Consider the following 17,855-nt stretch of genomic DNA (forward strand, 5'->3'; position numbering starts at 1 on the left):
GGACTCTGGGAGTCCATCCCACATGGAGGGATACTCCCTGAGCCTAGACACAAGGGGGTTGGCCTAGGCCCTATCCCAAAGGATATGACAGACTTTGAAGACCCCCCCCCATGGAAGGCCTCACCCTCCCTCCCTGAGGAGCAGATCTGGTATGAGATAGGTAGGGTATTAGTTGGGGGTGGCAGGGGAGGCGGGAAGGGAGAGGGACCTGGGATTAACATGTAAAATAATTTTCTTTCTAATTAAAATTTAAAAAAGAATAGCTTAATAGCAACAGTTCTGGACAGCCAGAGTTCAAAACACCGCTCTAGATTAATAATCAAGTATCACTGGTTAAGTTTCTTACACATTTGTTCTCCTGTCCCCTATTACAAGGATTATAATAGCCCATACCTCTTAAGTTTGTTATAAAAACCAGATTAGCCAATAAGTGGAAATGGCTTAAAATAGTCATGATCCACTGTTATGGTAAAAAGAACTTGCAAATTATATAAAAATATTTCACTTCACTGATTAAACAATCAAAAAGCATCAGACTGTTTTTAACCAGGGGAAACTTTGAATATAGCTTATTAATATCCAACGAGAACACTCTGGTATAGTTCTGAGCACTTTATACCACCATTCCTCAAATTCCCCTTATCTAATGAATTTTCTGACTGTGTCATCATGGCTAAGTGTCTGGTTCTGCATTTACCATGGCTTCTTTATTGGTTACTGGAGCGTAGTATTCTTCAGCCCCATGGAGCCTGGCACCTCTATTCTATTAAGAGTTCTATACTACATTGAGCAGGACAAGGAAAGGAGGAACTGAGAGCAAATGGCAGGGGATTGTGTGGAATTTTTAGGAAGATCAAATGTATAACCAAATAAAAGGATAGAGACAGTAGAGCTAGACTTGAGAAACCACTGCAACAAGGAAAACAAAAGACAACCTGTGAGGTTGGGGATATGGGTTCCTGGGTAAGACTACGTGTTGTGCAAGCATGAGGATTCTAGTGCAAGTTCCCAGGAAACAGAAAAAAAAAAATCCAGGTACGCCCACATGGGAGCAAAGAGGAGAGTCCCAGAGGCTCACTAGCACAAGCAAAATAGCAAGCTTCTGGCCTAGTCAGGTCAATAAAGAAATATACCTGGATGTCCTCCCATGACCTTCTCATGCACAGGTACATATGCTTACACACACACACACACACACACACACACACACACACACACACACCATGAATAAAAGAGGTAGTGAAGCAGTAAGTCATGACTCTCCTTTACTTTGTTAGTAAATAAGAATTTCCACTTCTGAATGACCAATTAGATGATGAGGTTCCAGGAAAGACCATCATCATGTTATTAACCACATTTACATTAAATATAGAACAGACATGGGAAAATGGTAATGACTTGACATTTAGATATGAGTAATTAGAGGTAATTACGAAAGACCCATATGAGCATCTATGGGGGCTATCTTATTCAAGCCACCACAAGGTCACTGGAAGTATGCTGTTGATGGATCTGTGAGACTGTTACCCTGTCATAGCCTTTTTCTTCCTGGAAATGAGTGGAGCATTTCTGCATTACTTCTCATTTCTGCCAATGAATACTGCTCCAGCCAAGGTAGTAATGTTAACCAGTCATGGATTCAATTCTCTCCAACTGTCAATCCAAACTTTTGTATTGCTACAATGGTTATCTCAAACATGTATTTGTCACAATTAACAGGATGTTGACTGATAGGGAATGTTGGCTCTAGGGAAGTGCTGTGGTCTTTGCTGCTTTTGTATGCTAACAATCTGGGCCCTTCAGAAGGGTCTGCTGGAACAAGTTTAAAAAGTCTGAAATTCTGTAAGCAGAGATGTAATGGTTGGTGCAGCTAGGAACTTGGACAGTAACATTCTGCTGGTGAAGTTTCAGATGGAAAGCAGAATGCCACTGGGAAATGACCAAAGCCCCTCCCTCCTATGATATGCCAACCAACCAGTTTGAGGCTTTTTGCCCATGTTATGAGACACCATGTGCTTTGAACTTGAAGATAATAGATTTGTCTGTCTGACAAAGACAACAAAACATTCGGTCCTCAGCATGAGTGTGACTGGCTGCTTTTAGCCAAATTTAAGGAGAGAATATGGACCAAAGAAAAGAAAGCAGCAAGACTGGGAAATTCTTCAGCATGGCTAGAAAAAGAGGCACACGTACACTTCGGCAAAGTGACACCAGCAGAAGCAAGAAGGAACCAAATCCCTTGCACACAGGAAAGAGATGCCCTGTGAGTCCCTCAACTTCCACAAATCACAGCTCCAGAGGGCTTAACTGCAGAGTTCTTGGATGCTTCACTCACCCAGAAACTACTAGAGAATAATTTCCTCAAGTTTAGCCATCCGTAAAGAGCTCATTACACAGTTTGGGTGGGACCAGCTAGCTTAAGCTGTAAGTAAACTTCAGTGTCCTCTCTATGATCCTGTTTTCACAGGAAGGCAGAATATAAGCCCTGAAAGAGGGTCATAAATGTTCCCATTCAGATTTCACAGAAATAGCTGGCCAATTGGCTTAGAATCCCAGCAATCAGACAGGTGAATGCATGGAGCTGAAGCTTCCATGGAGATTCTAGAAGGCAGAAATGCAGTGCTCCTTGGGTTTACTGCAGCCAACAAGCAAAAGTGGCACAAGGGGCTGGTCATATGGACTGAAACCAAGAAGACCAGAGAGTGTAGGGTGGCACAAGCCTTCAAGTCCATATCTGGTGGCAGTGTGCTACAGGTGCCACACTGGGATACTACAGGTTCTTCCCTGCTGCGTCTTGCTTTGGTCTGATTCCTTTCTATGTCCTGAATTCTCCCCATGTCTGTTTCCCTGCTATGCCTGGGATATGTGATAACTCTGGGCTTTACAGGGTTCATACTTCACTTTGCCTGTGTCACAGTTTCTTTCAAGTAACACTGAAATAATTAAGGTTTCATGACCCAGATGTGTGGAGTAAATGTGCTGTGCACTCAAAGACAGCCATGAAAATTGGGGTGGGGGAGTCTGCAGCTGAATACTAGAAGTTTAATATTACCCAAAAGCCCAGGCACGAAAGAGGGTGCGACTATTGGGAAGATGTGCAGTCTGAAGAGAGGTCCTGAAGTCTCTGGAGATATGCTCCTTAGTGGCCCCAGCCATTCCCCACCCTCCTTAGCTTCCTGACAATGGGGAAATTTGATCTCCTATTATGTGTTACCTCAACCAAAGCAAGGAGCTAACCAAGCATGGACAGAACTTCTAAAGTAACAACCCAAAAGAAGCTGTTTGTTTCTTTATAAGTAAGTTGTGTTGGGTATTTATTATAATCATGAAAAGCTTACTAAAACACACATACAAGAAACCGGTGCTCAGAATCACATGGATAATCCATCATTATCAATAGTTACAACATTTGAGTTGTTTATTCCCCAGTTAAGCATAAACTACATTGATCTACTCTTAACTAGCTACCTGACCATTGTGACAATTACTAAGGTAACTAATGCAAATCAGTCTGTGACAACAAGTAGGAAAACTGCACTAGGGAAGCCTAGTCATATGCCGTGACCCCATTAAAATGATCTGCCAGCTTTCTAAAGAAAAAAAAAGAGGCAGCAAAAACCAGAAAGAAGTGAAAGATGTCACCTCTGCTCATCCTCTCTTTAAATGCAGAGATGCTCTAGAAAATAAATCATTGAATCTTTCTTCCTCTTTGCTTTTGCTTATTGGACAATGCATATTTGTGTGAGGAAATTGAGTTTCTATTTTACTTCCTGATGGAAAAAAAAGGGGGACAGCACATGATATATGACAATAATCAGACCACTTAAGATCCTCTTGTGTGGTATTTTATGAAAATTCAACCATTGACTTCAAACAGTGAAGTTAACTCACTCCACAAACATAATGTACAGAGAGATCAAGTCAACTGGGAGATGCTCAGGTTTGGAATACTCCATGAGAAGCTCATAAGTGAAAATTCAGTAAAATCAAACAACGAGAAATGCAATCTTTAGGTTGAGAAAGACTTAAAATTATTGAAAGCAGGTCATCTTTTTCTAAGATAAAGATGCTGTGGCTTCCACACAGTGACTTAGAAAACATTGTTTCTCTTACCTCTCTCCATTCTTTATTTCCAACTGCTTGTATATATAAGACACAAACTACAAAAGATGGAAAACATACACATATGTAAAAATCTGGTATGAATGTACATGATTTCTATGTCAACTGTCCAACGGCTACATCAAAATAGCATGCCTGATTCTGTTTTACTCTTACAAGGAAATCACCAAAATATCATCCAATGGTTAAAGTTATTTCAAAGAATCAGAAAACAAACTGTGTCAACCTTCAAAATTTATTATAAATATATTTTAGTATACAGAGAATATTACCATATTTGATAATGCCTTTAGATTACACTATAGATGTGGATAAAATTTTAAAAACATACTTCGATAATTTCAAATATCATGATTTAAAAGGTGTATAAATGCTTTTGAAGATACTAAAATTGCTCAGAGCAACCCCAGAAGTGACAACCTGAGGCAAACATACTCTGCATTTATACCTGTAACCCATCATCACAGTTTGTAAATGGGTAACGTATTCTATTAATCGATAAAGAAACCCCCCCCAAAAAAATGAAGACTAAAGAGTCTACATAAATGATTCTGTGTTAAGAAGAATCTTAGCACTTGTCAAATGAGGCTCAAGGATTTTCCTGTCCACAAATGCCAATGTCTTTTCTCATTTAAAAAACAAACAAATATAAATAGTAAGTATCACATAATTTTTTACAACATTAAGTAAAATAAACAATATTTCACTTACTTGGATCAGACTTAGAAAATGTGTCTCTATCAAGAAGATTTCTGTTAAATAAAACAGAGAATGCTAGTTAATCATAAAACCAAACACTTAAGATTCCTATAATGTCACAAAACACAAATATGTAAATGTATCCACAAAACTAAATGTGAACTTTCCAAAGTCTTGCTTCTCTCATTCAGATTGATGATTATCAGAGGACTAGAAATGAGGCGATTCCTGTCCTTGTCCTGTGTTACTGATAACCAATGACATGACTCTCCACATTGTGGAACTGGAATGTCTGTGCAGATGTCACCTCTCCAGGTCTCCTTTTAACTCATCACTGAGCACCTGCAGGTGCTTGGACACCTCACAAACTGAAATGTGAGTCAGTTACTAAGACAAGCTCAGGGATTCAGAGCTTGTGCACACATAGTGCATGTAACAACATGCAGTAGGAAGCCCCACCCACTGACACTTCACAGCCCTGAAGGGTTGCTGCAAACAACCTCTTAGTCTGAGAATTTCTGATGAACACATAGACTTTGTTTAAGCATTCTTTCTAGTAGGAGCAAATATCAGACAACTAGACAGAGTTGACACAACTGATTTACTTTTTTGCATCTATTTGCATATCTATAACAGCATAATGTGAAACTAGAAATGGGCATTGGTATATCCTGTTATCTTCAACAGCACTAATACAATCATATACATTATCCTCTAAAAATAACACTGATTATCATTTCAAAAATTAAATACAGTTGCTGGGGAGATGGCTCAGTCATGAAGTGCTTACTACACAAGCCTGAGGACCTGGAGTCAGGGCCCCATCACACAAGTCAAAAACCAGGTAGTGTACCATGTGCCTCTCTGCCTAACCCAGGGGAAGCAGAGACAGATGGGTGGGTCCCTATAGCTCAAGGACCAGGTGGTTTTGCTGAGTCAGCAAGTTCCTGGTTGTGAGAGACCCTGTCTCAAAAAGTAAGGTGAATAACAATGGAGGAGGATATCAGTGTTAACCTGTGGCTTTCCCACACACATACACACAGACACATACACACAAACAGACAGACAGAGACAGAGACAGAGACAGAGGCATGTGCACCTACACACAAACAAACACACACAAACCAAAACACAAGAGTTGAGTTCACTCCTCTCTGATTAATAAGGTAGGCAAGTATTAAGAAAGTTATATCTCAAACTGTTCTTTAAAATGATCATTTTAAGATGTAGCCCTTTTGGATCACTCTTCCACTGCTGGTGGGAGTGCCAACTCCTACAGCCACTTTGGAAATCAATATGGTGGTTCCTTGGGAAAATGGAAATCAGTCTACCACAAGATCTGTCAATTCCACTCTTAGGCATATACCCTAAAGATGCACATTCATACAACAATGGCATCTTTTAAACTATGTTCATAGAGCATTATTTGTTTTTTTTTACCAATTATGATTGCTTTATTATAGATTTTTTTCCATTTGTTTATTTGAATTAAAAACAAGACTGTTTTACATGTCAATCCCAGTTCCCTTTCTCTTTCTCCTCTTCCCCTGCCACTCCCCCCAACTAAAACCCTACCCATCACATACCCTTTCTGCTCCCCAGGGAGGGTGAGGCCTTCCATAGGCAGTCTTCAGAGTCTGACATATCCTTTGAGATAGGGCCTAGGTCCACCCCTGTGTGTTTAGGCTCAGGGAGTATCCCTCTATGTGGAATGGGCTCCCAAAGTCCATAGCTATACTAAGGATAAATACTGATCTACTACAAGAGGCCCCATGGATTTCCAAGGTTTCCTCACTGACACCCATGTTCATGGGGTCTGGATCAGTCCCATGCTGTTTTCCCAGATATCAGTCTGGGGTCCATGAGCAACCCTTGTTTAGGTCAGCTGTTTCTGTGGGTTTCACCAGCCTGGTCTGGACCCCTTTGCTCATCATTCCTCCCTCTCTGCAAGGGGATTCCAGTTCAGTTCAGTGTTTAGCTGTGGGTGTCTGCTTCTACTTCCACCAGCTACTGGATGAAGGCTATAGGATGGCATATAAGTCAGTCATCAATCTCATTATTAGGGGAGGACATTTAAGGTAGCCTCTCCCCGGTTAATTAGATTGTTAGTTGGTTTCATCTTTGTATATCTCCAGACATTTCCCTAGGGCCTGATTTCTCTTTAAACCTATAATGTCTCCCTCTCTTATGGTATCTCTTATCTTGCTTTCCTCTATTCTTGCCCTGACTCAACCTTCCTGATCCCTCATGTCCTCCTCACCCCTCCTCTTCTCCCTTTCTCATTCTCCTAGCTCCCTCTGCCCTCTCCCCATGCTCCCAATTTGCTCAGGAGATCTTGTCCCTTTCCCCTTCTCCAGGGGACCATGTATGTCTCTCTTAGAGTCCTTGTTTCCTAGCTTCTCTGGTGGTATGGATTGTAGGCTGGTAATCCTTTGCTCTATGTCTAAAATCCATATATGAATGAGTACATACCATGTTTGTCTTTTTGTGACTGGGTTACCTCGCTCTGAATGGTTGCTTCTAGTTCCATCCATTTGCTCATAGCAGAATTGTTTGTAATAGCCAGAACCTGGAAGCAACCTAGATACCCCTCAACTGAAGAATGGATGGAGAAAATGTGGTACATTTATACAATGGAGTACTACTCAGCAGAAAAAAAAACAAACAAACAATGGAATCTTGAAATTCGCAGGCAAATGGATGGAACTAGAAGAAACCATCCTCACTCATATATTGATCTTAGACATAGAGCAAAGAAGTAGTAGCCCACAATTCACACTGCCAGAGAAGATAGTAAACAAGGAGGACCCTAAGAGAGACCTACTTGGTCCCCCAGAGAAGGGGAAAGGGACAAGATCTCCTAAGCTAATTGGGAGCATGGGGTGAGGGTAGAGGGAGTTAGAAGAAAGAGAAGGGGAGAGGAGGACATGAGGGAGCAGGAAGGTTGAATAGAGGAGACTATAAGGAAGAATAGAGTAGAGGAAAAATAGATACCATAATAGAGGGAGCCATTATAGGTTTAAAGAGAATTCTGGCACTAGGGAAATGTCCGGAGATCTACAAGGTTGACCCCGACTAACAATCTAAGCAATAGTGGAGAGGCTACCTTAAATTCCCTTCTCCAATAATGAGATTGATGACTGCCTTACCTGCCATCCTAGAGCCTTCATCCAGTAGGTGATAGAAGCAGAAGCAGACACCTACAGCTGAACTCTGGAATCCAGTTGTAGAAAGGGAGGAGTGATGAGCAAAGGGGTCAAGACCAGGCTAGAGAAACCCACAGAAACAGCTGACCTGAATAAGGGGAAGCTCAAGGACCCCAGACTGATAGCTGGGAAACCAGCATACGACTGTTCTAGACCCCCTGAATGAGGAGGTCAGTTTGGAGGTTGGGGCAATTTAACAGGACACTGGTGGTGGATCAGTATTTACCCCTAGTACACAAATGGACTTTGGGAGCTCTCTCCACATAGAGGGATACTCTCTCAGCCTAGACACACTGGGGAGGGTCTAGACCCTGCTCCAAATGATATGATAGACTTTGAAGATTTCTCCCATGGAAGGCCTCACCCTCCCTGGGGAGCACAAAGGAGTAGGGATTGGGGTTCAGTGGGGGTAGGGAAGAGGGAAGGGAGAGGGAACTGGGATTGACATGTAAAAGAAGCTTGTTTCTTAATTAAATGCAAAAAAAAAGATGTAGCCCTTTCTTAAAACCAGGATATCAATGGTGATAATCTGAAATTCCCAAAGCTCAAAGCTCAAATTTTTCTTCAGATACAGCTTTCATTTCCTGGTAATCATTTGAAATCACTAATATTTCTGTTTATTACTTAAAATGAAAAACTGTGTTCAAGCTGCTTCAATTATCCACTGGGTCGCTGCTCTTAGACAATATCTGTGCTGTCATCAGTAGCCAAACAATCCTTTTGGCCACACTAGTCTGATATTCCCTCTTGCTTCAATTCTCAAAAGCTACCACTTCACAGTCATCATCACTAAGAAAATAAAGACAGTCAACTGAACTGTGCAGCACAGGTGGCAACCTGAAGGCACACCTTCAAGGTTGCTTAGGAACAAACAGCAGACATATTTGGGTTTTGGAATTAAGTCAGACTTGAAAATGTCTGTGTAGCTCAAATAATAAAAACCCAGAGACAGATATTTGGGTTCAAGCTGAAGATCAGAAAGGCAAAGTAAACAGCCAGTAACTCTTACCTCTCCCAAGATTGAAATGGAGATCCTGTCTTCCCTGTGTCTGGAAACTGAATCTCACATGAGACCCTGTGCTGTCTTATATACCTCTCTAGTTCTGGGATCAAAGTTGTGAGCTCTGTTACTCTTTTAGACTGATTCACTCTCATGTATCCCAGGATGCCCTTGAACTCACAGCGATTCATCTGCCTCTATCTCCTGAGTCCTGGGATTAAAGGTGTGTGCCACCGCTGCCCAGCTTCTATGGCTATCTAATGTGGCTGACTTTGCATCCTGATCTTCATTAGCTTTATTGGATCATAAACTATATATCACCACAATTCCCGTAGGGAATTTTCCTACAGGGAAATCAAATGAAAACAGTTTTTTGTGTCCCTTATGCAGACTCCCAGACTCCAGCAATGGTTGGCAAATTGCAATTCAAAACATTCCCACTTGAGGAAGTACTGTGATATTACATCTGCAAAGGTAGTTTTCCACTTAGTAATAATTCTCTGGCCCTTCCTGTGGCTCCAACTTGTGCTCATTAAGATTGTAAAACAATGTTAATTAAGCTCTTTCTTTCAGAGTTCTCGAAAACAAGAAGAGTACAAAGCACCAGTGTGGTTGTGACTCAAAAATATGCTATATATGTATCTTGAAGACTATAATGTAGTTCTAGCGCCTTGCTCATATAAGACTAACTACAATCTTAAATTAAAAATGTAGAAGAAAGATTTTCATGTGGTCATGAAAGATTAATGTGGTCAATCACTTGCTACTCAACGCTGTGTCTTCCAGCCTTCTAATCCTACAACTCAATGCTAAGAACCACAATAACAACCATCATGGCACAATTACTTTAAGAGTACATTAGTGGCACTAGAACGCACACCTTGGCAGTAACCAGGAGCTTTCTAATAAGACATAAAACCTGGTCAACAGGCAGGAAATCATGCCTGGTACTAGAAACCTGCCTAACTATCAGGACTAGTAAAGTCAAGGATCTTGGAGGAGGTCACACAACCTCCATCTGACTTAAACAGCAAAATTTCTAACTACATTCTAAATATTTATCCTTATTCCCACAGTGAGTGTAGTCCTCACCTCTCATGAAGGAAATTTCTCTTGCAACAGATGGAGACCATGACCAAAAACAAACAAAACAAAACAAAACACAACCAATCAAAATTCAGATTTGTAGAGCCCAACTGATACATTTACAACACAACTCCTGCAAAGGAGTTGTAGATTATAAAAGCAAGAGAAATAGGAAGTTTTGTTGTGAGATTATGTCTCTTAGAAATGTTGGAACCCAAACCCATAAAGTCTTACCAATATGATTGCCTAAACATGAGCTGAACAATGACGACACCAATAGGCATGCTGACACCAACAGGGGGAAGGGTCCAGGAGGCCTAAATTCTAGACAAAAAACTATAGTTATCTAAGGAATTCTGGGAGGAGGAGAAATAGTCCTCCCCATGCTGTGGAACAATCTTAGTATGCTGTAAATATGTATCACTTTCATTAGTTAATAAAGAGATGACTGGCGTATAGCTGGGCAGGAAGAGATTGGGCAGGAAAGCCAGACTGGGAGGATGTTTGGAAGAAGGAAGGGGGAGTCTCAGGAGTCACCAGCCAGATGTAGAGGAAGCAGGACATGTACAGAATGCGGTGACAAGCCATGAGCTCCATGGCAGCAAGTAAAAGAAGAGAAATGGGTTCATTTAAAATGTTAGAGCAAGTTAGTAACGAGCCTAAGCTATCAGCCGAGTATTTATAATTAGTAATAAGTCTCTGTGTGGTTATTTGGGAACTAGCAGTCCGGACAAAAACCTGTACCTACATCCCCAGGAAAAAGCACACCAACTGGTTATCCAATACCAAATGGTCAGCTCTGAAAAAACATATATACAAGTAACATTATACAGACCAAGCAGGTTGTATTTATCTATTTATGGAAGTGTGTGTGTGTGTGTGTGTGTGTGTGTGTGTGTGTGTGTGTGTGTGTAATAATGAAAGGAAAGAGGCCATGAATTTAAAAGAAAACAAAGGACTGGTATACATATGAAGGTCTTGGGTTGGGGGAGGAAAGGAAAGGAGGAAATAACGTAATTATATCACAATCTAAAAAATGCTAACAAAAAAGAACATAGGAAACTAAAAGTTCTTACATGATGAATAATAAAACCCCAGAACTTCTTCAATGTGATCTTGACAACTAAGATTTCATTTCCCAATTCTTCCTAAAAATAAGTTCTTCTCTACTGTGGTCACCTTGAATAAAATACAAAAGAGAATATCTGATTTTGAGTTCCTGGAAGACTATTATGCTCACACATTTTTAAAGTTTCAAAAATCAAACACTTTTAATTATGTACAGAGAGCAAATAATCAACAATTATCAAACTGACGTGACTCCCAGCCTTCTCCAGTTAGGTACAAAATATTTTACTTTACAAATTTTTCTTAAAAAGAAAAGTCCATTCTGGAACTAGAAAAGATCAAATTGAGTGAGGTAACCCTAACCTAGAAAGACAAATATTGTGTTTTCTTTGAAATGTAAGGTCCCTGACTTCAAAACTTCAGATGTGAGTACATACCCTGGAGTAACTGCAGAAACCAGCAATGTAAATTGGGACCATGGCCTGGGTGGTCAGTAAGGGAGTACAAGAAAGGGAAATAGCAGGGTACAAGGGAATTTGACTGGGGAAATGGAAAATGGGGGTCTCTAATTAGGGAGGAGTGATGGAAATAAATACAGAAGGAGGAGGGAGAAGGACAAAGCAACAGTAAGGATGTCTGAAAAAGTCATTAATTATCTACCCAAAAAGAAAACCTATAATACACAGAAAGAAGTCTGTTTATAGTTTAAGGGACACTATCTCATCTGAGTTGATGCTTCCTCCTAGACCCAGAGACCATCTAGCAAAAAAAATAAAAAATAAAATAAAATAAAAAATAAAAACCAAGAGCAGCTATGAAGAAGCCCTCCTTTGAATTGTTGGTCAGAATTGTTAAAGAGACTTCCAAACATTACAGACTATTGCTGTTGCCCTTGGTCCCACCCTCAGAGGTTAGAAGGTAAGTCTCTATCATTGAAAACACCATGTACTTCCAAAACAGGGCCCAGAGACAACTGAGCTGTAACTGACTTGAATGCCTCTTTCCTGAAGATCTAATGGTATCAGAAGGCACCATGCAAACTTCCAAGCAAGGGAAGCAACAGGTAGTCTTGTCCAGCTATGATGACTATGAACCCCAACACACAGACAAGTAACAGTAGACAGACTGAGAAAGTTATATTTATTACATGTATAATATATAATGTATAATAAATATTTTATATATGCATACAGATATATGCATGTAACAACAACAATTAATGAAGGGGCCATGGGTTTGAAAGAGAGCATGGGGAGAGAAGTTAGGGGGAGTTGGAGGGAGGAAAAGGAATGGGGGGAATGATTTAATCATAATCCAAAAATAAATTATTTTTAAAAGTCATTTTATAAATAAGGAAACTCAGCAGAGGCTCAGAAAAAGTAAGTTAATAAACAAGACACAATTCCAATAAGAAATGGCCTTGTGATGCCAACTCTTCTGACTTGAGTCTCTTGTTTTTTGTTTTTTTTTTACAGAATAAAACACTGGAGAATTTCAGAAGAAATGACTTATTTTCTTAGAAGTGTTATGAATGTGAAACTTGAGCCAAAAAGTATAAAACAAGCTCCCGTCAGTAATTTGAAAGTCCCTATTTAGAGAATTCGAGAACAGAGCAAAAGGCCAAAGAAGACAGCATTTGTCACACAGGGGCACCTTTGTTTTCTCTGCAAGGCACTTCTTGGACAGACACACATGTACACACATGCACACATACACACACAAGCATACACACCATGCACAATACATACATGCTCGCATGCACGCATGCACGAATGCGCACGCTCTCTCTCTCTCTCTCTCTCTCTCTCTCTCTCTCTCTCTCTCTCTCAGAGGTACATGTACCTTTTCAGGTTTAAGATTGGAAGGCTACTCCCTCCCATGGGTTGTCATTAACTTGAACTAGAATAACAAAAACTCATGCCAATAGTTTTATTATTGCAGTTCAACATTACGCTAACACTGCTAAATGTCCTGTCTCCATTTTGGAAATTTAGATACAGCCAAAACAAGGAAGAGAGCAAATTCTTGAAGAACAGTCTAGAAAAACAGTGCACTGTAGAAATACTGTCTGAAGACCTATGAGATAGCTCAGTGGAAGAGAATTTTCCTAGCACATGTAAGGCTCTGGGTTTCACTCCCAGCACTGCAAATATTTACATTATACAGCCAAGTAATAGTCATGTATACACTGATGTTATATAAAGAACTGTGATGCTCTATGTTTATATATGTACACTTACATGTGTTTGAGCCTGAAGAAATATCTAGTGTAAATTGCACATGAAAGTGCCCAAGTTATTCTAAGGATCTCTCTTCTTTAAATTTCAATTAAAATGCTGGTAAGCTGGGGAACCAGCATTGAATCAAACCAAGCCCTCTGAATGTGGGTGCCAGCTAGGAGGCCAAGGCAGTCCATGGGACCTCTAACAGTGGAGCCAGTCTTTATCCCTAGAGCACAAATGCACTTTGGGAGCCCATTCCCTATGGAGGGATACTGTTGCAGCCCAGATATGGGAAGGAGGGCCTAAGCCCTCTCCCAGATGATGTGATTGACTTTGATGGTCCCCTGGGGAGTAGGTGGGGGGTGGGATGGGGGGGTCAGTGGGGAGCATGGGAGGATGGGAGGATGAGGGAATGGGAAGATAGATATGTAAATAAGAGTGCTTCTAAAATAAAAAAAATATTTAAAATAAAAAAAATATGCTGGTCTCTAAACTTCAAAGATGACTAACTAGCACAGCTAAATCTAGGGTCAACCAAAAAGTTACAGCCCATATGAGGACGGACGGAGTTCACAGAAGAGAAGGGTTTTACATATTTAAAACAGAACAATAGATAATCAGGAAGTCACCAACACCTCCCTAACATGGGGCAGAGTTCACTGTAGGGCCGCTTAACTATCCAGTCCTCATGAGTAGAGGCACAAGCTATAATGGAAGACAATCAGCCACCTAAGAGCATCACCCTGCCTGCTCTGACTTTATGCTCAAAACCACTTTGTGACTGTAACACAGCTTCCAGAATTACTAAGCAAGAGGATGTGCTGAACAGCAGTGTGAACAGCAGTGTCCACGCCTCCTGCATTTTCACTGTCCACGGCCATCCTGAGACCCTGCCGCTTGAAATGACAGCTGGGGTGGTTTTCCTTTAAATGAAAAAATAGCAATTTTCTTTAAAGTTTGGTGCAGCTCTGCAAGCAGTCGTCAAGAAAATTAGAAACATTGGCTACTATGTGTGCACTAGGAATTATGCAATGAATAAGACAGATGCATTCTAGATTTCATGAACCATGGGTACTACTGGTAAGACAAATGTGTAAAACAACTAACCTGCCTTATCCAGTGTCTTGTAAAGTAACAGTATAATAAAGAGTAACCAAAACAGCCACACCAATGAAAAGATTGACTAATTCTCAGCTCTGATTCCAGTTATTTTAAGGAATGTACTAGGAAAAAAGGGTGTAAGTAAAATATCACACACAAATATATCTCATAATAAAAGCTTTCTATAGAGACAGCGAGATGGCTTAGCAGGCAAAAGGGCTTGACACACAAGCCTGGTAGCCTGAGTTCTAGGACCAGAACCCTCCTAAAGGTGGAAGGAGGGAAAAGACCCCACAAGCACACCCACTCAATCTCTCTCTCTCTCTCTCTCTCTCTCTCTCTCTCTCTCTCTCTCTCTCTCTCTCACACACACACACACACACACACACACACACACACACACACACCATGAACACAGTAATAAAAAGTTAAAAGAACATACATTTATTGCTCATTCTCTCTTCCTCAATTACCGATACCATACTAGTAAGGATTTCTTTGAAAGAAACAAATATCTATCCTATCATAGATGCAACTTGGAAAAAAAAAAACTACTAGGCATTTCAATGAATTTCAAAGTTGAGAGTTTCAAAGCCATAGCACTTTGAGTTCTTGTAAGTTCTGGAAGTGATAATTAATAAAGCATATGATATGCATGTTTTGGGGATACATAATTGAATACACGAGGTGGACTGAAAAAGGCATCGTTACTAAGTGTATCTGGGAGAGCTTGCTCCAACAATACAAGCTTCCACTGCTGTATGAATGGGTCAGTTCTATTAGCTTTCAATATAAATGACTAAAAAATAGAACAGGGAGATCTCTCTCTCTCTCTCTCTCTCTCTCTCTCTCTCTCTCACACACACACACACACACACACACACACACACACACACATATATAATTTCTCGTAGGGATGATGGTAAAGGAAAAACTATTTCACAGCATAAATATTTCACATGTGCTAGAACCTCTGTTTAACAGGACCTCCCCAAAAAATTGTCCTGTTTCTACCAAAGAAGAGGCCGTGTCTTAATTAAATGTTGGAAAATGTTGAGTCTTACATTTGCCTGTCATTCAGTGTGGGTTCTGGGGCATTGGTGGCCTGCCAGGCTGCTACCAAATACTGCTCAGACAGCTCCAGGAACTGGCACAAGCTTGCACAACACAGGGCCGACAAACACTGAGCGACACAAGTGCTTTATTGTTTAATCTGAGGCATTGACTGCCCTCGTGTTGGCTGTGGTTAGGTGCTTTACCACAGGCGGCAGATTAGAGACAGGTGGCATGTGAGGTCGTAGAGATTCACTGGGCCAGGTCTGCCTAGGCCCTTATGCCATCCCAGTAAGCCCACGGACTAGAATCGGGAAGTTGTTTTTAGACATTTTCTTAAATCTAAAAACATGATTTTTCAGAATTCTTTTTTTTAAAGGCAAGGAAAAAACTTAATGTTGGAAGTGATCTGATTGTAATGTTTGATTCACTTAATCTTTCATTGGTTGAAAAACATTTCTGGAAATTTTACATGTATATTTAAGGAAAATCTATTTTTTTTCTCCCAAACTACAACTGTTATCCAAAAAGGAGACAGATTGTATGCAAGTAAAAGGATGTGTTTAAAAAGGGTAAAGTAAATGTGTAAATAAAAATAAATATTCTGAGGTTGACATTATAAAAAAGTTGAGGTCAGCTTGAATCTAAGTCGTGAAGGAATTCTGAAAAGCAGGGTCCCTGAGCAGCCCTCACCAAGGTTGTCTAGATTTCAACACAGGAAAAGCAGGCTCTTGGGGAAACTTCACCACCACAAATCTCACACACATCTCAACAATCACTGGGACACACAGAAACAACCTTCTCTTTCAGCTGATGCTGAATTTGGGTTATGCCAAGTATTTAGTTATTAGTACCCTTGAGAGGAAAAGGCCAGTGATATATAGTATCAGCTCTGCATGGGAGATTGGCTTCAGATACCCAAAGATATTAAGAAAAGAATTCAGAATAAAAATACTGAAAATATTTTAATATTTCTCCTGCAGCATTCTACTACAAATGCCACTCTTGGAATTACAAAGAAATCTACATGTCACAGAGAAATTTACATATCAGAGTCTGGTTAACTTGAGATAATAAGAACCTCTACAGAGCTGAAGAAGCAAAGGCTTCACTCAGAGGCATGCAACTTTTCAGGAGAAATGGTGGAGGACATAAAGTCTGATTCCAGGTACAGAAGAGAAACAATATTTGAGGTGATGGTAAGAAAAATAATAATACTAATAACACAACAGATTAAAGAAGACTATATGTATCCTAGTTCTGGTTTCTGTTGCTGAGCTAAACCATGATCAAAAAGCAATTTGGAAAGAAGTATTTATTTCAGCTTACAGGCCCTGATTGAGGGGGAGACAAGGCAGGAAGCTGGAGGCAGAAACTGAAGCAGAGGCATGGTAGAACACTGCTTAATGGTTTGTTCCTCATGGCTTACTCAATCCACACTTCATACAACTCAGGACCACATATTCAGAGATAGCCCCACCCACAAGTGGGCTGGGTCTTCTCACATCAACCACGAATCAAGAAAATGTCCCATAGACATGCATGCCCAATCTGATGGAGGCAATTCCTCAACTTAGGTTCCCTTTTCTCGGGTGACTTCAGTTTGTGTCAAATTGACACAAAAACAAAACAACAAAGAATGGGTCTTCTTAAAAGCCTAAATCTCAGGGTTACAATAATCAACTAGGGGTTCATTATCCTTCAGAAATTATATAGATCTTGTATTCCCATTTCAATGAAAGTCAACTGTAAAGTGCTTCCTAAAGATGCCGGTTCTAGTTCCTGGAACCTGTGAATGTAGCCTTATCTGAGAGGAGAGAGGTAGTCTACAGATGTGACTAAGTCATGCTCCCAATTTTGGAGAGTATTCTGGGTTCTTGGGTTGGGTAGAAATGTTATTACATGAATACTAAGAGGAACGAACAAGAAGTATGGATACTAGCAGGGAGTTCAAAAGGCCATATGACCTCTATGCGGACAGATTTGTAAATTGTGGTTTTGGAAATTAGATTTCCCAAGTTAAAAGCCTGGTAAGATGGCTTGCTGAGACTTTAGAAGACCAAAGAACAGAATGTGCAAGAGAGTCTGCAGGAAGACGGTGACACTCTCCACAGAAGAACTACAGCTCAGCCAGATCAATTTGAGACTCTTTGGTTCCAGAACAGCCAAAATTAAAGTCTGTTCCTGGAATGCAAACAATGTGTGAAAATCACTAACACAAAAAAGCATCCCAGCCTCAGTGTCTTCCCTCTGCCCTGGAGCATCCACCACCTTGACCATACCTCAGTTACATTGCCC

The 17,855-nt window shown here is 40.4% G+C and overlaps 1 protein-coding gene across 2 annotated transcripts in view; it reads right to left on the reverse strand.

Moving 5' to 3' along the window:
• The window catches only part of LOC100767916 (copine-8), a 188,424-nt gene that overhangs the window by 148,845 nt on the left and 21,724 nt on the right, over window positions 1-17,855 (reverse strand). The window contains exons 1-3 of one of the 2 annotated variants that reach the window (XM_027396312.2): window positions 11,190-11,269; window positions 4,834-4,874; window positions 4,114-4,160 (exon numbers count right to left, since the gene is read on the reverse strand). Coding sequence is in view for 1 of the 2 variants with exons in the window: in XM_027396311.2 (XP_027252112.1) it covers window positions 4,114-4,160; window positions 4,834-4,874 (88 nt within the window). In the remaining variant the exon portion in view is untranslated. Of the gene's footprint in view, window positions 1-4,113; window positions 4,161-4,833; window positions 4,875-11,189; window positions 11,270-17,855 lie in introns of those variants that run through there. The other variant, XM_027396311.2, reaches the window with a different exon arrangement.

The sequence above is a fragment of the Cricetulus griseus genome, chromosome 2 (genome assembly GCF_003668045.3).
Source record: "Cricetulus griseus strain 17A/GY chromosome 2, alternate assembly CriGri-PICRH-1.0, whole genome shotgun sequence".
NCBI lineage: Eukaryota > Metazoa > Chordata > Mammalia > Rodentia > Cricetidae > Cricetulus > Cricetulus griseus.